The following is a 22147-nucleotide window of genomic DNA, read 5'->3' as shown; positions in this document are numbered from 1 at the left end:
TGTCAATATCCACATGAATATTAAAATCTCCGACAATAATAACCTTATCAGTTTTAAGGACTAAACTTGATAGAAACTCTGAAAATTCAGATAGAAATTCTGAATATGGACCTGGTGGCCGGTACAGTATAACAAATAGAATTGGCTGTAATGTTTTCCAGGTTGGATGTGAAAGACTAAGAACAAGGCTTTCAAATGAGTTGTAGTTTAATTTAGGTTTAGGATTCATTAATAGGCTTAAGTCAAAGATGGCTGTAAATCAATGTGATTGTCTGATATTAAATAATTTACTAATACAGCTTTAGATGACAGAGATCTAATATTTAGGAGTCCACATTTAATTCTCCTGTTTTGTTGCACTGTGGCAGTAGTGATGTTAACCTGTATGAGGTTATTTTGTATGACTCCTCTTCTGGTTACTTTTGATTTAATTAATTGAAGTGGCCGTGGGACAGACACAGTCTCTATAGAGTTAAGGTTAAGGGTGGGTAACTGCTCGAATGGAAGTGCAGAGAAGGGTGGAAGACTACAACTCTGCTTCTGCTTCCTGATCTGAACCCTGGGTTGTCGTCATGGATTAAGTCCGTTAATCAACTTGCTCATATTTGTAGAAAAGAGACCCGCTCCATCCAAAGTGGGATGAATGCCGTACGTTCTGCATAACGTACTGTAGCCGTCATAGAAATGCTCAGCCAAGGGATACTGGAAACGGCCCATCACAGTAAACCACTTTAGCCACTGGCCGCTCTATTTGTCTTAATGAGTGTTGGATGCTTCATGAGGCTTTCGGCCAATGTGTTGCTCCAGAAGGACAACACATCCTTCTGCCATCAGGTCATCAGCCATCACTCTCCCCGTGCACCTGCAAGCCTGTCGACACCTCGCTATTCATCACACCATCCCATCCATCCACGCCAACAGCAAATAGATGCACACAGTCAAACGGTAAATGTACATTCTATCATACAGGATACAGACTCAAAACACAATCCCAAGCATCGCTCGCACACCCAAACACACACACACACACACACAAACACACACACACTTTGTTCCATTTGTGTAGTGTCAGCAGAAAAAGGGCCAATTAAGCTTTTGTTTGTGTTTGCAATAAAACATTAATAACCATGAGGGGCGTCTGCTGAGGAAGTCACTGAGCTCACACAGGCTGCAATCTGTGTCGAATCTGAACACATTAAACCGTTTACAGTGAGCTGCTGTTGGACTAATGTTGTTGTACTGCTCATTGGCACTACGGCAGGGAGATGCCACTCCAGATTCACAATGGTGACGTGATCATAAACTACCAAACAGTAGTGACATGTAAAAGCAGTACCATCTCGACCAGCTGCAACTTGAAAAGACGTCCTAAACAGGGATGCATCAATAATAACAACAACAGTCATTTATTTGAAAAAAGATAGATGTAGTCCTTTCCACAATTCACAACATATTTTTTATCTATCTATCTACCAACTATATTCTGTCCATATTTGTTGGTCTTTAGCCTGTCAATAACAACACCGCGGTAAAATAACAGTAAAATAACAGGGGCTTCATTCGAAAACATCAATAGAAGCTTCAAATGTAAAAAAAGAAATATTGGTTGTGCTTATTTGTTTAAGTGACACCCGAGGAGACAAATAAATCCATCAAAGTTCTGGTTCCGCTGTCTTCAGTGAGAGGAGAACAGCATTAAAATACTCACAACAAATGTGTAAATGGTGTTCTCCTTCTGGTCACTCGGTACCATCAGGTTGCAGTCATGGGCCAGTTACTGGAGCACAGAACCATGTGTCTGTGTGTGTGTGTGTGTGTGTGTGTATGAATCTATATCTTTTGGCAGCAACAGCTACTAGCCTGTCCAACAGTTTGAACCCAAGAAATGAACGTGTGTGTGTGTGTTGGCAAACTGCCACACAATTAGCATCACATTTCCATGGCCAAACGGGTAGACCTTGCAAATGAGCTGACATCAGCGAGAGTTGCAGTCGTGCAATTGTGTGTGCGTGTGTGCATGTGTGCATGTGTGTGTGTGCGCGTGTGCGTAGTGAGGGGTCTGGTGTTTTCAGCGATTATGTTATAATTCCTCCGACCATGAAATCATGATTTAATGAACGGGGGCAGCGATATATGATGCAGTCTAATCAAACACCATCTGATTATAGAAGAATCAACATAGTTAATATTAGCAATATCGATATATATATATATATATATATATATATATATATATATACACACACACACAGCAGAAGCGAACCACCCTTTGCGGAAACGTTACCAAGACCAAACAAGAACAAGACCAAACCGTGAAGATCATTGTGCATAACGTAGCCAAAACAATAAACCCATGAATCATTATCATGTGAATGCATGAAGGGGCCTGGAACTAGGCTCCAGGTAACTGCAGCTCTTGGACGAGGCAACGATATTCACCACATTGTTGTCTCAGATCGTATCATGTCACGCACTAAAATACACGGGACCATGTATTTATAAGACAGAGGAAACAGAAGCAGTTTCTTTTAGAAGTGTCAAATAAAGGAGCTAAATTATAAAAGGCGGCTAATTGAGATTTTCAGTTCTAAAATGTAATCTTTTAAAAGTTGCTCATCCAACAGTTTATGACGCACTACATTGCATTTTTAAAGAATGTAGTTTCTTCATAACCAAAAAAAACTAGACCTGCGGCGTGTCGGCAAGTGACAATCGACGAGGCCACGCCCCTTTTTCGGGGCGTGGCCTTACTGCGTAGTGGGTTGTGAAACAAATAAAGAGAAGAAAGACAGTTACTACTGACGGGTATAGCTTGAGTGGGAGGATGCTGCAGCACCGTCGTACAGGACAGCAGCATCACACCAAACTGTTGGCTATTAAAAAAAAATAGGTGCATACAAACTTGTCAAAATGTAATCGAATTGCATTAACATCAAATGTATTTGCATATCCGGGTTCACCGAGCAGGAGAGAATTTCTCCAAATAGGAGCTCACGATTACAACTTAGTTTGAATTGTTTTATTGAGGTGTGTGTCCTAATATTGTCTGAAGGGATTTGTTTCTGCAGTTCCATGTGACCTTTTTAGACGAGCTAGTAAACAAGCTTATTTAATTAGTATTTTTTAAGTTAATCACTCAATGTACACTCAATCTCAGTTTAATTACCATTTTGTTTGCGAGGGAGGCAGTTAAGTCGCAGACAGGACTGCCCTAAATGCATTCTGGGAGTGAACAAGTGCAGTTCAGTGTTGGCATTTGTCTGAGATCAGCAACTTAAAACTATATTACAGTGAAGCTACAGAGACATATTCACGACTGCATTGGTACGATCACCACTAATACACCTTGTTCACAGCTGAATATCTGGATATCAACCCGGTAGACAGGAGCAGCAGTTAGTTTGGTTCGGAGCTCTTCTCACATATGGGACACGTGAAGCGAGGACTTTGCAGAGTTCGCCGGTGTCTTTGAGAGTCTGCCGCCGGCCTCTGGGTCCAGAGCGAAGTCCGGCGCTGCAGCAGCGAACCCAGCAGGGTTTGTTGGTTCTGTGCCATGTAGGTCTCCTGGAAATAGGCTGCCGGCCATTCGTCCATCAGCCACATGATGCATGAGGCGCCACACAGGGGCCCATTCTTCAAACCTGCGCCGACCTCTCCTTCGCTGACACGGTCACAGAAGTATTGGGCAAATTACAATTTAGACTAGATGATAGCGATGGAGGTAAATGTATTGTAGATGATAGCGATGGAGGTAAATGTATTGTAGATGATAGCTATGGAGGTAAATGTATTGTAGATGATAGCTATGGAGGTAAATGTATTGTAGTCCTCTTGTGGGTCTCATGAACGTCTGAACCAAATCATGGCAATCCATGCAACTAGGTCAGAATAGGATAGGCCATTAGAAACACTAGGATGAAAAACCCTTAGTGCGGCGGTTCTCTTGGATCATCAATCTGCTGGGCATCATATCATGATGACCTGTCCATTAAGTCACAACACATCATGCGTTTTATGGCCTCTGTGTGAAGGATATTGTGCGATCATCACATCTTTCAAATGATTCGGATGTCCATGAAATTAAAACGGATAATAAAATGTGTGCGGCCCATGTTTTGCTCTCGGCCGTTCATCCCGTGTCCTCAGGGCGGATTTGTAATTCTACAAGTTGATATATTAATCTGAGGGTGGTGCTGCAGGGAAGAGTGTTTAACATTCAAAATGGCAACAAAATAAGAATAATTGTAAGAGACTTAAGAGACGGGACTAGAGGATGTGGAGCTGTTCAGACCACAATAGAGTCACCACAAACACAGATTGCAGTTTGTGTTCATGGTGGCATCATTTACTATCTGCAGTGAGAAAAAGAAAAACAAGCTGTGTGTGACTTCACGATTACATGTCATGATAGTTCCTTACTCTCCTCTCCTCTCATTTCATCTTTCCTCCCTCCCTCCTGTCTCCACTGACTCGCTCCTGTCCTCTCCTTTCTTCCCGTCTCCTCTGCACTAGAACATTCCGCCGCGATCAATCAGATTACATAAGAGCACTGCAGTGAGAAGCAGCGAGGAAGGAGAGAGGCAGAGAAGTGAGGGGTGCCGTGCCATCTCGCTTTCCCTCTGTTACACTACTATGCACACACACACACACACACACACACACACACACACACACACACACACACACACACACACACACACACACACACACACACACACAAACAAAGGTGGTTGCTTCTTTTGCAGCTTGATGGAAGAGATAGGCAAGATCCATTTTCCTCCAGAGCACGGAGAGGCCATCAAATATCTAGAGGGCTGCTGCGCTGTGGCTGGACACCAATGACTCAACAGTTACCACTCCAAGACATTTCTCCACCTGGCTGTTAAACTTTGGTAAAACTCAAATTACCACCTCACAGTTGTATGCGCCAACCAGTCAAATTGTGGTTTACACCCATGTCTGTCCAAAACTTTATCATTTTATCCCATCGGACATTGTGAAATTGTCATTATTATCTACCGAATTCACGGACAGACGGACAGATGTGCAGAATCACTACATGAATGCGCATGTTTTCAGGTTCAAGGTGGCAGAGTAAAGAGGGACATGATTAGGACAATAGCGAGACCATTTCTAATGAGCAGGTGTGGTCTGAAATGACTTAGTAGAAGTGCACGGCAGCAAGATAAAACATAAAGCCATATCTTCATGTCAGCCAGTATTAGCTCATACCGATACGTCACTAATGTCGGCCTACAGACCACGGACCAATCTTGTGGAAAGCCTAACCCAGAAGATTCAGCAGGCATTCAGCCAATCCTCAACAACACCCCAAACTACATCCTCAATGAGATGTCTTTGAGTCTCTCTCAGACAACATTTGAACCCTCACGAAGGGAGGAATTATTACAGGACTGTTGGATTAGTTTTCATCTAGATGGACCTAATAAACTGGCAGCTGAGTCCCGGCATATACTCCCGTCCAGTTGGAAGCACGCTGCCGGAGATTGACGAAGAGCAGGTGTGTAATTTGTGAGTTAGAGCTATAGAAAATAAACTGAATTGAATTGAAACTTTGTCTGGCAGATTGATTGGAACACTGGCCTTGAGGTAGCACCTGACTGGGAACAGGCTCATCTGGAGGTCCCAGTTTCCACAGACACTTAGGTGAAACCTACTTTTCAAAACAGTAAGCCTGGTTTACGAAGAAATAAGCCTGGCTTAACTTAAAATCTGGCTTTACAACACAAGCCTTTGTTCGTGTGCGTTTCCTTTAATTGTGTCTTTGCTGTTGCATATTATTGGGAGGATTGTGTCACATTCTACGCGTCATGTCACTGCTGAATAAAAGGGGAAACCTTCATCCCCTGCTGAACGTCTGCCTCATGTCTTGCCCTCTTTCGCTCTGTTCATCCTTTGAACCCGTTTAAAAGGTCACCTTCAAAGCATGCTTCATTTTTAAAGCGCACATACACAGTCCTCTCTACCTGGGGCAGCACCGCCGTGTCTCCCTCTCTGGGCCCGTTATGTATTTAGCTCTTCTTTTATGATTCTATAATGCAGCCTGTGCATCAGTAAACAGTCAACAAAATAGGGTTCCAATGTTTTTTTATTTTATTTTTTAGATACAGTATACTGGTTATTTGCCATTTTTGACATTGCTCAAAATTGCTATATTTCTTTTGATCAAATTTGCATGCATTAAAATAAATGCAGCAGTAAGTAGGCTGGATGTATTTAAAGCTACAGTTGATTGAATTTATTAAAAATGATTTTGGTCATATTTAGTCAAACTGTTACTACATCCTGACAGTGGTGCACGAGACGGACAGATGTCCTCCGCCTCCTTTTAGTGCTCCTGATGGCATTTGTAAGATTCCACCGGAACCAAAGGACAACAACCAATCAGAGAAGAGGAGTATCTCACTCTGTCGACCACTGGTGAGGAGGAACCTGTCAAACTAGTGTCACAGCCTGGGCATTGCTGATCAAATATTCAAAAACACACTTTAGTGACAATTCTACTTTGACTCTCTCTGAAGACATAAGAAGAGGATTATGGGTACTGAAGAATCAAGTGCTATTCCACACATTTATGCAATTGGTCAGGAATAAAGGTGGATGTACCTGTTAAAGGTACACCAATTGATTCCTTTTCAATCAACCAAAAATAAAAAAAAAATATTTTTCTGTTTTCCATTTAAAATCTGAAAAGCAACTTGCGTCATTTGCCGTGTTTCCATTCAATTGTCAAGCAATCTTTAAGCGAGAAGTTGGTGCTGTAAGAAGAGGAAAACAAAAACAGGTCCAGTGGTTCTCAACCGGTCTGGCTACGGGACCCAACATCACCCCTGAATGACTTCTCAAATTGATTTAATGAAAAGATGGTGCAGTACCTGAGAGTACCGAATATCACAGTATGCATGAAAAAAACCCAGTTAGAAATATTCCCTTTTACAGTCATTTAAAAACCAAAAAGTGCATCTTAAGGACACGATGTAATACAACATACATAACAATTCAGTAACTTCAGACTCAACAGTGCTTTCATGCACAAACATGAAATAATAAAAAAAAGACTAAAATTATGTTACTTTACATTCAGTGTCTTGAGGAGCAGTTTTTATCCACAAACTCAAAATAAATTAAACAATTCAAAAAGATTCAAGTATACAAAATTAACTTTTCTTCTGATTAACTGCTTAACATTGTGCTTTGAAGAACATGAAGCAGCACTCACTTCAACCTGAGGTATTTTCCGCACTATAAGGCGCACTTAAAAGCCTTTAATTTTCTCAAAAAACGACAGTGCGCCTTATAATCCGGAGCGCCTTTTTTATGAATTAATTCTGGTTGTGCTTAATGACCTCGAAGCGATTTTGTGTGGTACACGGCGCTCTGTCAAAATGTTTTAGTACGACTTTGGTAAACTACAAAGCCGCACCGCAACCAGTTGCGAAAAGGGGGCGTGGCTTATCTCTGTGGCTTATCTCCATAAAAACAGTTATAATTTCCTCCATCCACCACGGTCGAAATAACCAGTAGTTCTGCTTTATACTTTTTGTGCACGTCCCATAAACGTTGGAACATCTAACGCCCTCGTGTCTGGGTTCATAACATCACCCGTAGGCTCACACGGCTCGGGGAGTTTCACCGACTCCGCCTCGACAGCTTCCGCTTCCAGCGCTACCAGAGCAGCAGCAGCCCAACGGGCGGAGCATCTCAACGCTGATTGGCTAGCTTACGACGCAGACTTCAAACTCAAGGCTATCAGTCACGCAGTAGAACATGGGAATAGAGCAGCTGAGAGAGAATTCAACATTAATGAATCAATGGTACGGAAGTGGAGGAAGCAAGAAGATGACCTGCGCCAAGTAAAGAAGACCACACAGAGTTACGCTAACGTTTGATTTTTTACGTGTTACAACTGAACAAGGTTGGGAGTTATTGTGAATACGCTCATTAACGTTTGAACAATGTTGAGAGTTATTGTGAACACGTTTAATAAAGTTTGACTGAGGTGCGCTTTATATATGCGCTTTATATATGAAAAAAGATCGAAAATAGACCATTCATTGACAGTGCGCCTTATAATCCAGTGTGCCCTATAGTGCGGAAAATACGGTAATAATGGAGTTATGGGGCTGCACATTTTAGAGTAGATTGAGTAGATTACATCAATGCAGCGATGTGAAAATGTGCTTCACTTTTTATGAATGCAGCATTAAGGAGTGTAAATAGATGGCATTCCGCTGCATTAAAAATCCCTTTCAAAATAAAAGCACAGGATTTTTGTTTCTTTGGCCCAGAGAAAAACACGCTTTTGAGTCGTGACCCACCAGTTGAGAATCACTGTTCTAGTCTCCAGTAGAAAAATGGAGCGAGGTCTTCAGGACTAATTGAAGAACTTTTTTTTTTTTTTCTTTCGTCGCAGCGAGGATTGTTTCATGTTGTTAGGAGACAAAGAAAACATAAATATATATCCACCGACTGCATAAACAGCAAGTTAAATGTTGGCGACATCAAAACCTATTGGGTAAAGGCGCAATTGGCGCTTTTCCAAAGCAATACTTAAAGATGTGCATAAAGACACCTGAATGAGTCTAGGGTGTCACAATCACATCACACATGTGAAACTATGCTTACATTTAAACTAAGTAATACACAGTGTGAGCTCTGCTGTACGACACGAAAGGCTGTTCACCTGGCAGCATGCACGTACAGTAACAACCACAGACACACAAAGACACACACACACAGACATACACACGCTGGCTCGAAATCACAGCAGCGCACTGACCAATAAGTTGTCCGACATTAATTATGAATCCACCAATCAGTCTCACCGCTCCTTTTTAATTATTCAGCAGTGGCATACAATGTATAGCCGGACCAGACCTCAAAGAAGAGCAGTCAACCACTCTGGTGGTTAACATGTTGCTTGCATGCTTCAAACACAACTACAGCATCCTAGCCAGCAACAACCAGGCGGCAACCTCCGGTTCTGCTGAGTGAAGCCAATGTGGAAGTGTCTTAAAGCTGCATTCTCTCTACGGACCAGCAGGGGGCGACTACTCTAGTAGTAGTCTATAGAAGCCTATGACAAAGTGACTCTACTTCTGTCTTGATTTATTCCCTCAGTAAAACATGAGTTTATATTCTCAATCTCTCGTTTCAAGTATTCTTCAATACAGCATGATGTTCATGTTAACTTCTATTCATTGGTTGCAAAAACAACATGGCGACGGCCATAATCCAAGATGGCGACCGGGAAATTGACAAACTGGTGGCTTCACATTAACAAACCTATTGGTGACGTTACGATGACTACGTCCACTATGGCAACAACCAGCCAATAACTAACTGCAATATAAAAGGCTGTTCTTCAATAAGCTGACCTCTTAGTACTCTCTCAACGCGTCGCTGCATCACTGATTCTGTGATATGAGATACATTTCAAGACAGGCAACTACAATATGAAACTGTCTGTGCATGACCAGAAATAGCCAAAGAAGTTATTTCATGCTTTTCAGAGCTTTTTTTATATTTGCTGCCTTTATGAAAAGCCTTCATAACAGACAGCTGACATCAAACAGTTTGTGTGGAAAGTCTCAGCTTCTTTCTTTTTTTAAACCACACGCAGACACAAGAAACATGCACAAACATCATTTAATTGTCAGACAGCCAGAACATGGCAAAAGTCTGAATTGTGAGAAAGGGAAACATTTGAGAAAGTGTCTGACAGTCGGTCCGTTGTTAATGCCATGTGTCAACACGTACACATTGCACAGATTACCAACTAATTGACTGATTAATTAAGAATGATGGTGAAATATTATCATTCGTTGCAGCCCTCAACTAAACCATGAAAGATGCTGAAAGAGCCCATTTTAAGTGAAAGTGACTCAGGTCAGATCGCTCTGTCACAACTTTTCCCCTTGTGGTGTGAAGGTCAAAAATATATATATTCATTTATTCATGCATGCCAACTGCATGCATGAATAAATGAATATCCAATGAAGTGAAACTGTTTCCATTCAATTGTCAAGCTAATTTTAAGATCGATTTTGAAATGTCGCAAAAAAGAAAGCTAATTAGGCACATTTCCAGCAACTGGTTTGGTTTTGGCAACACAAAGCAACAAAGCATCAGAGCATCAGAGCATCAAAGCATCAGCATTGGCGCTCTAGGCTACACATGGCTGTAATCCACCAGTAATAAGAGTAGAAGAAGAAGCAGAGGTTGCGTACCTTGGCCATCAAAGCCATGTGTGGTAGAAAAATGGAGAGAGGAGATCAGGAAGTAGTTTAAAGTGGTCAAGTTTGAATTGTTCTTCTATGGCAGCTGGTATTGGCCATGTTTCATGTTGTCTGGCGACAAAGACAATATAAATATATATCTAGGAAGACAGTAGAAACAGCTGATCAGTCGTGTGAATTAAAGCGTTGCAGAAAAAACGCTGCAAATGCAGTCACGTTCTCCAGGTTCTTTTTCTTATTCTTTTTTTACGTTTGGCCTTGAGTCTTTTTAATTATTATGTAAAGAGCTGACGCTAGCTACGTAATTCTTTTGCTCTTTTAGAACATTGTAAAAGACTAAGGACAAATGTAAAAAAGAACACAGGCTTGTTTTGTGTCGTCTCCATAGCCTGTATACAGGAAGTGGATGTAGTCATCGTGACGTCACCCGTTGGTTTGCGGACTGTCGTTATGAAGCTTCCAGTTCGGCGATCTCAAAGTCCACATCTTGGATTACGGCCGAACCACGTTGGGTTTTTTGCAGCTAATGATCGGAGGTTACCATATTGGACTACTCCTCCGCATTCCAAATATGGTAACCACCAATCATTGGCTGCCCCAAAGCATACTTTGCTTTATGGTTGAATCTAAACTGGACCATCATTTACTAGACTTAATAGACTTCCATACTATTGGACTTCTTTTGCAACCGGAGGTGTGATCCCCTGCTGGTCAGTAGAGATAATACACTTCTGCATTGGTTTCACTCAGCAGAACTGGAGGTTGCCACCACTTTTCTTCCTGCTTCAAGAACAAGCACACTCTAAGTCTAGTCTCTCTGCGGTTGAAGAACAAGCTGTTCCACTCAGTGGATCCCCTGCAGGCCTTCCGTCAACTTCCGTCATATGGACCGGATATGCAGCGCTTTTTCTGTTGCACTTGTTTTTCGGGGTTTGTGTGTTTTTGACTTGGCCTCTTTCTGTATTTGCAGCCTATTTGCTGTTCATGCTTTTGTTGTCGTTCTATTTTTGGGGGATTTTCCTCAGTTTTTTTTTTATTTGCCATTGTTTCGGAAGCCGCGGCACATTTCTTCTAATCGAGACGTTTTGGGCTGATTTAGTGCATTCGTCCTCGTCGGCCACCGTACTCAAGTCCATTGGAGGACATTGATTTGAGCCTCCTCATATGGTATGATCCAGCTGAAAGCCAAAAGGCTGGTGCACTGCACCCTGTCAGGCCTGATCACACACTGTGTGTGTGTGTGTGTGTGTGTGTGTGTGTGAGTGTTGTGGCTCATAGATGGTAAGGGACTTGTGTGGCTCGGAGAGCGGACATAACATTTATGAAGCTAGGAGGGAAGTCATTAAACTTTCATAGAGAGAAAACAGCCTCATCAGTTTCTTTGCGTGCATGAGCTGCACGGACAGCTGATGGAGGACTATTGCTTTTTCCACCCCCATCACCCAGGACCACTTCTGCACAGGGTCTCTGTACTATGTTCTGATTTTCTTTAAAGGAGCATTTCAGTAAACACTGCAGTGTTGTTCAAAAAGCCTGATAGAACCACCGTCCTCTTTCTAAAGTAAAGGAAATTTAAGTGTGAAATAAATGTAGTAAAACGCCAATTTGAACAATAAATCCCTCATTATTTATGTGTTAAGCCAACGGCACTTGTAAATGTTTTTATTTTGTCATACTGTATATGTAAACATTACTTTTCTGCACAGCTGAGATTATCGGTAAAGGACAACTGCTCTGCTGTGGTTGGAAAACCTCATTCCCTTTCTTTTTATTGACTCAGATAAGAAGTGGACGTAGTCATTGTAGTAGCGGCAGCAACCTGTCAATCACAGTAAGCCCGCCCTACAACATACTATTGGGACCATAAACTCATGTTTACAATGTTTACTGAGGTTATGAATAAAGACAACCAGAGGAGTCGCCCCCTGGTGGTCAGTAGAGAGAATGCAGCTTTAACACATGAAGCATAGACTTCTATACAACCAGAGGAGTCGCCCCCTGGTGGTCAGTTGAGAGAATGCACATTTTAAGACACTTGAACTTGTCTGATGTGTTAATATGCAAAAAGCTGATTGAGTCTATGTCCGTCTGTTTAATAGTGAAAATCAGGCTTGTAAGCATGTGCTGGGATTTAAAAAAACAGAACCTTTTTCATATATATTTTACCACTCGCTTCAGAAAAAGAAAGAAAACCTCATGTCTTAGTCACATATGGGGCACTGTTATTATGTACTGCACAGTAGATTGTTTATATTTTCACTACAAATGATGTGTAGTTTTATTTCTGACAAATCCAACTTACCTTTGTATTGTAGTATAGAGAAGGTTTCACTGGTGCTCACACTCCACTGACACACACTAACTGGTAATACGAGCACAGTTAAATGGATCTCCTCTATTTTCCATGTTTCAGGTTCTCCTCTCCTCAGCCTGTACTGCTTTTATCTCGCTCCCCTCAATTCTTCAAACAATAGTTGATTTCATACTATTCCTCTACTGGGTCAGAAGTGTGCATTAATAAAAACTTGTTTTTGCTCCACAGGCCGGGCAGCATGTCCTTAGATGGGGAACCAAGCTCCCTTGATGAATTTAGGACAGTGCTGAAGTGGCAGAATGGGTACAGTAACTTTTCTTCTAACAAACAAGCTCTGGTGGCTGCGAACTCTCTGAGCCGTTCCTCAGCCTCACATATCTCTGTGCCACTCTGACCTGCTCCGATAGCTGCAAATACCACACTCTCCTATCTGTATCAAGGTTATGTGAATATGTTTGTTAAAAATGACTATTGGCTAAATATCAATTATCACACCTCAAACATCCTGTTGGCTGGACTACAGCATGTTATGACACTTGCAGTCAGGAGCAAAGGAGGAAGTAGCTTCAAGTCACAGTCTAATGCTAATTTCTTGGTGAGTTTAGGAGACATCTATTGGGCGCAAATAGACAAACGTTTTGGATGTTTTCGGCGGCAGTGTCTCAGCTGAGAGGAGGTCAGGGTGGACGGAGGGGTCGACTTTAACGTGGGAGACCCCTGTTAACTTCCTGCTTCCCACCAACCACAACTACGAGTTCTTCTTCTAGTCCGAACCACAACTGTTCCCTGAAGAAGTCGGCGTTTATTCAAACATGTTAAAACTCAGCTGATCATTACAAGTGATTTGATGATTTAATGGACCTGCAGCGGCTCTCCTGTTGGAATGCTCCGCTCGGTCCAGACAGACATTTCTCTGTCACACAGATTAAATGAACACAGACACACGCGGCGGCGGCCATGCTGTTTGCTTTGTGCTGAGACATCAGCAGGCACCAGTAACCATGTATTGATCTGCATTCAAAGTGCACTTAGCAGGGAGTGCTGAAGGATTAGAGGGGGAGGGGGTGGAAGGTAGGGATGGAGCAGCAGGAGAGGAGAGGAGGCAGGAGTAAGAAGAGGAACACAAAAAGCCTGGATGTAGACGTACAATTGCTATTAGAGACACAGCCATTTTTAATATAAAAACACACGTTCGTCTCCAAAGGGACACAAACGCAGCGGAGTTCAACATTATCGGCAGGAGACTGGCGGTTATTGGCAAAGCCACCGAGGATGTAGCGAGACGGTCAGGCTAATTAAAATAATAGGCTGCATGGGTTTCTCATGTACCACATAAAATACTGATTATCACTAAAGAGTCAGTACTGTATTCAATTCTAAAAATATAAATGATATAGAGCAATAGAATAAGACAATGTTGCAGTATACCTGCAGTGCATTAATATTTGAGTGGACATGACATGATCAACAGCAAGTGCAGCAATGTACCGGACTTTAGAGGAGTTAATGTGCAGTCAGACTGATATTGACAGACCAATCATGAGGCATTTTCAAACAGGTGGAGAGGACAGCATTGAAGCTATAGTTTTACAGCTACAGCATATAGATCAATGGCAGAGCCGGTGACATGGAGTCAGCATCAAAACTACTCAATCCCACAACCACTAAACAATGGAACACAAACGGACTCTGGACTTTTTCCAACTCCAAACTCTCTTACGTACCAATTGACAGAGAAAGACTGAAACATCTGAAACAGGAACCTTCTGAAAGTGATTGTCCCGTAAAGCCTGTACCTCTGGCACGTGACACTGATGAATGAGTTTGCTTTGTGTCTGTTTCAGTGATGAGGGCGATCTTAATAACAGTGTTCCTCTCTGCGCTGCCACACTGTATTGGGCCGTCTTGTGGAATGAGAGTTGCTACGTCTCTGCCAATACCATTTGATTCTGAGGAAGACGCAGTGCACGTCTGAACGTTAGTCACTTGCGCCTAATGAAGTATTAAATGAAGCGCAGTGCTCCGCTGCCGTTCCCTGGCTTCAGTGCCTGAGAAGTGGCCCTCACACTCTCCCCGTCCTGTGAGCGCTGCCCCTCCCCTACCATCACTTCTACCAACAAACCCCACACTGAGGAAATACACTACCCCGTCCCCGCTGCATCAAATGGTAACATTACTATCCGTTTTGTGTTCTGAATCTTTTATTGGGGGATTTTAGGCTACACGAGACTTAAAGATCAGCAGAAAGTGAATTAGTTATATTGTGATAAGGCGGCAACCTCCGGTTCTGCCAAGTGAAGCCAATGCAGAAGTGTCTTAAAACTTGCCTTCTCTTTACTGGCCACCAGGGGGCGACTCCCCCGTTTGCAAAAAGAAGTCTGGTTGTATAGAAGTCTATAGAAAATGACTCTACTTCTCTTGATTTATTCCCTCAGTAAACATTGTGTTTATGGTCTCAATCTCTATTTTCAACTCTTCTCAAATACAGCATGATGTTCATTCAGTAAATTATGGTCAGACCATAAAGCAGGGTATGCTTTAGGGCGGGCTTACTGTGATTGACAGGTCACTGCCGCTCCCAGCGCCGTGTATTGTGTTATGGTAAATATGGTACGGTAAGGTTGCAAAACAAACAACGTGGCAACAGTCGGATTCCAAGATGGCGACGACAAAATCGACGAACCAATGGGCGACGTCACGATGACTAATTCTTATATACGGTCTATGATTGTGATAAATGTTGATATTGACTGATATGAAAAGAAAATCGTTGTCAAATTTCTGACAAATAAAAAAATGATACCTTATCATACCTTTGGCCATGTCCAGCTTTTACTATTTTACAACACAAAATGAAGATGAACTAACTATAAAGAAAATACTGTCAGCAACAATGCAACTGAGAAATATCTTTAAAAAATATACAGCCCGGTGAGTTATTGCAGATTTGGATCACTGTAAATAGTTAAATAATTACCAACCCCAGGTGGACATCAATATCACCCATTTTGGAGTTATTGATTGTGAAGGCATATCTATTTAACTCAATTTCATGCACTATTGAATGTTGTTGTGCCGCTTTGGACCAAAACACATAATCATTGCTGGGTCTAATGATTGCTTTCTTAATGTGACCCCGAAATGTCAGTGAGGGTAATAGGTGTTAACTGGCTGTTAGAGCACAGGCCATTACGCATTTCGTTAGATCCACTGGCTGATGAGTCAATACTGCATCACTACAGACCTAATGCATTTGTTACTAATGTTATACGTGTACTACAACATGAGGCTGCAACTTGCTGAAAGTACGACAGGTGGCCTGTTGAGCAGTAACCACAAAGCAACACAACAGTAGTTCTGTCCTCACCTCAAAGTCATGTATAAGAATCGGGATATTTTTCTCAAAATGTTCTTCTGTTTATCTGAGTCTGGGTCCTGAAGGCAGCAGACCAAACATCCTGTTCCAAGGCCACAATAACTAGGGGGGAAGCCAAGAAGCTCTAAGGCTAGATATTGAAACCCTCCAGTCTGTTCTGGGTACGCCTCTTCCAGTCAGACATGTCCAGAGGGAGGCTGAGAGGAATTCTGATGTAACCAAACTATATATCCACAACAGTATTCAGTTTACTATCATAGAAGAGCAGAAAATATACACATGTAAGAGGCTGGAAGCACCTAAGAGTAACAAATGAGACATCTGGACCCAATTAGGGAGTTATTTTTTAAATGTGCTAAATTCAGAGCATTAACATATAGAGAATCTATCTTACAATTACATATATGTATTATATTTATTACATTTTATTTTACAAAGTTAAGAAAGACGTGTTTAAGTCAGGCCTTACACATGCACATGCACTTCAGATCGGCACTCGGTATCAACCCATACCCAGAGCCCAGGTATCATATCAGTATCTGAAATAAGTGGATGAGTGCATCCTTATTAATATAGCAGCAAATAACTATTTGCGATGTGAAGACATATCTGAGGGCAAATAGTTAGCTAGCCACTGCCCCACAAATGGCCTCTGCTAATGGCCTCTGCTCTGTATTGTATATATACAGAGGTAAACACGGTTAGCTCTTTTAGCACTGGTGCCGACATTTGTACTGCTAGCTGCTACCTCAGCCATCGCCATGTTGAGAGCCGTGTGGAGGCACATGTATAGTAGGGCTATACTCACTTACTGTTGCGCAATTATTATTTTTAAACGATAGTGGATCAATACATTCGCGACTACCATCAATACATTGATGAAAAACAATCCTGTTGGCTGGAATCCCTGTGTGGGTCAAACAGCCTCCCCTCCACTCCTGTAACGCTGGATGTTGCTGCCTATTGCTTTCTAAGCGGAGGCCGGTGACCTCCCAGATTGTCACATGATCCGGCCAAAATCACAACATGGCGTCTCACAAGCAAGCGGCCGTATGCTGTAGAGCGGCGCTATGTGATCCTGATGATGGACCAGTGTGGTGCCCATGATTTACAACAAGGTGACACAACGTGTTAAAACGTCGCTACAGAGAGAGTAGCCCCGACGTGGGATGTTAGACGACTAGACCGCCGAGTCAAATGCTACCATCACGCCACAACACGAGAGCCGTACAGGCAGTAGCATCGCAGAGTTACTGAAAACCAGACCTGGAGGAATGGGACATAGATTGGAAGGACCCAGCCATAGTGACAGACAACTTTACTTAATGCACTTTATTTCATATGTTTATGGCGTCTACATGTAAATTAAAAGTGGACAGTGACACAATAAGAATACAGTATGTATTTTATTTTTAATTGAAGTTGTGGCAAGACCATGTTGGTAAAAAATGGTTCAGTGACACAATAAGAATACAATATGCACTTTATTTTCATTTCATTTGAATGGCAAGTGCTTTTCACTTCAGCATGTTCTCTGCTGAGTGACTATGTGCAATACACCAAATACCTTCTGAAGTAGTTTTGATGAAATTTATTGTAAACAAATATTAATTGCAATTGTATTCGGAATATATCGTATTGTGACACGTGTATCGCGATACGTATTGTAAAGTGATTGCCAATACATAGCCCTAACTGAAAGATGCTTTAAATCAGATCTTTTTTGTGTGTGTGGGGTGTGTGTGTGTGTGTGGGGGGGAGGGCCCTCACATTCGACATATTTACGCATGAGTATTAGAAAATAATGGCAACATTATTATTCGTAAGGAGTTGTGCTTGTGTCCACTTGATGAATGCAAGTATAATGTTCACTCAGCTGCCTAATGGTCCACGATGTTCACCAGTAAGTCTACCTGCTGCTGCCATTGGGCACTGGCCAGGTTGTACAGTGGGTTCAATGGAGCCTTTTCACTAAAAACACCAGCCTGTCATTGCCAGAAACCAGGTTGATGAGCTCAGTGAACCTGAACCAAAACAATGACCTGAAAGACTCTGGAGCGGAGAGGCACTGCAGAGCGGGTCATGGTTCTCTGTGGGTTCGTCACTCCGAGTGACTCCTCTCACATTACACAGTTATGAATGTGAGAAATAACGGTGCAGTCTGGAGGTATGTTAAAGCATCCGTGGGGCGCCGCTCTTTCCAACATGTGGAATTAGTTTGAAAAGGATGAAGCATCTGAAAATCATTGCAGCAACCTTTGTTTATTTGTCATGATACTGACGATGGAAACTGCACTGGCAACATTGGAACCATCTCAGGCCTGACAGGAAAAAAAGGCTATTGATTAGGCTTTCATTCCAATGAATAATTAAGATGTATTATTTTAAGAAGAAAAACTAAATACCCAGGTGCAGTGAATACATGTTTGTCCCATGTCCAATACAAGCTTTTATTTCATTATAAGAGAATCATTACATATGCACACACACGGGCGCGCGCGCGCACGCACGCAGGGTGCTGTGGCATTGCCTCCGCGTAGAAGCTAATTGGAGTGAAGTGAAGCAGATGCAGCAGCAGCAGACTTCCCGCTGCCAGTCTGCACCGCACTGCGCCCCGCATCCACCCAACACACAGCCCGCATCCACCCAACACACAGCCCGCATCCACCCAACACACAGCCCGCATCCACCCAACACACAGCCCGCATCCACCCAACACACAGCCCGCATCCACCCAACACACAGCCCGCATCCACCCAACACACAGCCCGCATCCACCCAACACACAGCCCGCATCCACCCAACACACAGCCCGCATCCACCCAACACACAGCCCGCATCCACCCAACACACAGCCCGCATGCGGCTACACACAGCCCGCATCCATCCTACACACAGCCCGCATCCACCCAACACACAGCCCGCATCCACCCAACACACAGCCCGCATGCGGCTACACACAGCCCGCATCCATCCTACACACAGCCCGCATGCGGCTCAACTCCTCTCCGAGGCAATAAAGACAGCGACGACAACCCCAAAAACACCTTCTCCTCCGTGTCTTGCTCCCGCTCGGCCATGTCAGTGAGTTCACACCGCTCCTCTGTCAGCATGATGCGGGCTCACTGACCAATCACTCGTACCTCCAGGAGCTGTCATCCTTAATGCGGTAAACTCCCTGCCCAAACCACACACGCGCGCGCGCGCGTGCACACACACGCACACACACACACACACACACACACAGCCGAGCAGAAAGACGCAGTAACACCGAGCCGGCCCCTCGGAGCAACATTGCAACGACTTACAGTTCTCAGGAACTGGATTTCATCCTCGCCTTCTCCTCCCTCGGCCATGGTTAGCTGTTCACGCGGAGACGCTCGTGGCTGTATCTGCGTGTGGACTACGGGCTGGCTGGGGTGTGCGCGCGCGTGGCGGTGTATGCGTGTTTTGAGACGGCAAAAGCCAACGCGCAGTAGAGGCCACCTCTCATTGGCTGGCGCGCGCTCACCGAGGGAGGAGCCGCACAGGTGTGAGCAAGTGTGAGTGTGTGCGCGAGCAGTTTGCCAGCTCTCCCCCTGTCTCTCCCTCTGTCTCTCCCTCTGTCTCTCCCCCTGTCTCTCCCTCTGTCTCTCCCTCTGTCTCTCCCCCTGTCTCTCCCTCTGTCTCTCCCTCTGTCTCTCCCCCCGTATCTCCCTCTGTCTCTCCCTCTGTCTCTCCCCCTGTCTCTCCCCCTGTCTCTCCCTCTGTCTCTCCCTCTGTCTCTCCCCCTGTCTCTCCCCCTGTCTCTCCCCCCGTATCTCCCTCTGTCTCTCCCTCTGTCTCTCCCTCTGTCTCTCCCCCTGTCTCTCCCTCTGTCTCTCCCTCTGTCTCTCCCCCCGTATCTCCCTCTGTCTCTCCCCCTGTCTCTCCCTCTGTCTCTCCCTCTGTCTCTCCCCCCGTATCTCCCTCTGTCTCTCCCTCTGTCTCTCCCCCTGTCTCTCCCCCTGTCTCTCCCTCTGTCTCTCCCTCTGTCTCTCCCCCTGTCTCTCCCCCTGTCTCTCCCCCCGTATCTCCCTCTGTCTCTCCCTCTGTCTCTCCCTCTGTCTCTCCCTCTGTCTCTCCCTCTGTCTCTCCCTCTGTCTCTCCCCCCGTATCTCCCTCTGTCTCTCCCTCTGTCTCTCCCCCTGTCTCTCCCCCTGTCTCTCCCCCCGTATCTCCCTCTGTCTCTCCCTCTGTCTCTCCCCCCGTATCTCCCTCTGTCTCTCCCTCTGTCTCTCCCTCTGTCTCTCCCCCTGTCTCTCCCTCTGTCTCTCCCTCTGTCTCTCCCTCTGTCTCTCCCCCCGTATCTCCCTCTGTCTCTCCCTCTGTCTCTCCCCCTGTCTCTCCCCCCGTATCTCCCTCTGTCTCTCCCCCTGTCTCTCCCTCTGTCTCTCCCTCTGTCTCTCCCCCTGTCTCTCCCTCTGTCTCTCCCCCTGTCTCTCCCTCTGTCTCTCCCCCCGTCTCTCCCTCTGTCTCTCCCTCTGTCTCTCCCCTCTCTCTCTTACTCACTTGCTCTCTTTTGGTCGGTTATGTCCGCTAGCTAATTTCTGCCATGGACGTTTACAAGTAAATGAAACCATTTGTAATGAGCCTTAACATATTGAGTACGTTGAAGCCAAACTCAGTTACTCTACAATAAATGTGAGCTGTAACAAGGTAAGCTAGCAACATGGCAAAAGGAGTTCAACTAAGTTACAACAAAGCTTTTTATTTATTTTACATTCAACCAACTTAATTTGAAGTACAATACAATATAATTTATTATTATTATAAAAGAAAAAGGAAAAAAAGAAAATACTATATAAATATGTTAAGGCCAAATATAAATGATATACTAGTTAAATCTTATAATTAATAATATAATATAAATGATAACTTGCTAGAATAACAATGTCCACCTGCCTTGCACCAATCTTACACTGTAGCACACTGTATGGCATCGCTTACGGATCCTTAGCAGATTTATTTCAGACCGCGGCACACAAAGAAAGCTCCACTGCGCCTGAGCTTCAGAAATGCCTGGGGATATATAGCTTATATGGATGCTACCTCACTGCTTGAGCTCAAGAGCTATCTATTTAATTTTTTTATTCAACTGTTTTTAGGGACATTTATTTTGCAACACATAAGTCTGAAGGTACGCAATACGAAATTCAGAGAATTGTCTCTACGTGGCTCTCAACATGGCGACTGCTCAGCCGGGAGCTTGCACTAACATTGCAAACAATTGACCCTTTTACAGGTTAGAGACAATGATAACGTAGGTCAGCGAGCGCACACAGTAGTACAGAAGTACGTCAGAGGGCAACAGCTACACTCTGAAGGACATGAACCACCAAAGATCACCAAAACAAATGGACTTCCCAGATCCACGTGCTCTTCGTGAGTGGGTAGAATACAATATTTAGTGGGCAGTTATAGATAAACATGTATACATGTATTTAACTTATAGTCAATACGAGCACACAAGTCACTGGATGCTTCCAACTGCGTCATCTGTGGTATTTTATACAGAAGGTCAAATACTACGACATGAACTTGGAGTTTGATTCAGTTTAAAAGTGGGCGTCAAAAACAAAAGCATTTAGATCAGTACAGTGGTATTCAACATGTGAAATAAATAGCAGCTGGAGTGTAAAAACAGTTTTAAGATTGTTTTTAAAGCAGTGAGTAAAACATGTAGTATTATCATATTATTTATATTAAGTATAATTATTACTAAGAATTATCAATTACTAAATATCCATAAAGTTGGGGGATTGAACCATAAAAAGGTCAAAGGAAAATATGCTTTAGCTGTTGGGTCAACCTAAAGCAATCTTACACTTCCCATGATGCAACCAACTGCTGTTTTTATGCCCTTCCTGTTTGGTAAATGACCCCAATTTAGAATGTTTTACTTGACAGAGCTCCTCCAAAACCACAGAAGGCATCACACAACAAGAAACTGTGTTAGAATGATTTATTGAAAAAGAAAAACATAGTTGGTTCATATTTTACAGGGTTTGCAATGCAACCCTGATTTATCCACAACCTCTTTTTTTCAGTATAAGAGAAAACTGATTAAGACCAAGGTTCATACAGGCTGAGATCAACCACTGCAGCACATCAGGGCTTTTAAGACACATGTGAAATGAATGAGGTCAGCATCTTACAGAAACCCACTTTAAATTGAGT

At 43.4% G+C, this 22147-nt stretch overlaps 1 protein-coding gene across 1 annotated transcript in view; it reads right to left on the bottom strand.

Moving 5' to 3' along the window:
- ryr2a (ryanodine receptor 2a (cardiac)) overlaps window positions 1–19380 on the bottom strand; it is a 132158-nt gene extending 112778 nt beyond the window's left edge. Inside the window, exon 1 of the mRNA XM_034559471.1 lies at window positions 19258–19380. Coding sequence (XP_034415362.1) covers window positions 19258–19305 — 48 coding nt within the window. The 5' untranslated portion in view covers window positions 19306–19380. The remainder of the gene's footprint in view (window positions 1–19257) is intronic.
- Between the last annotated feature and the right edge of the window lie 2767 nt (window positions 19381–22147).

This window comes from Cyclopterus lumpus, chromosome 19 (genome assembly GCF_009769545.1).
Source record: "Cyclopterus lumpus isolate fCycLum1 chromosome 19, fCycLum1.pri, whole genome shotgun sequence".
Classification (NCBI taxonomy): Eukaryota; Metazoa; Chordata; class Actinopteri; order Perciformes; family Cyclopteridae; genus Cyclopterus; species Cyclopterus lumpus.
Note: the sequence above shows the minus strand (reverse complement) of the source record. Positions and strands in the feature narration are given on the sequence as shown.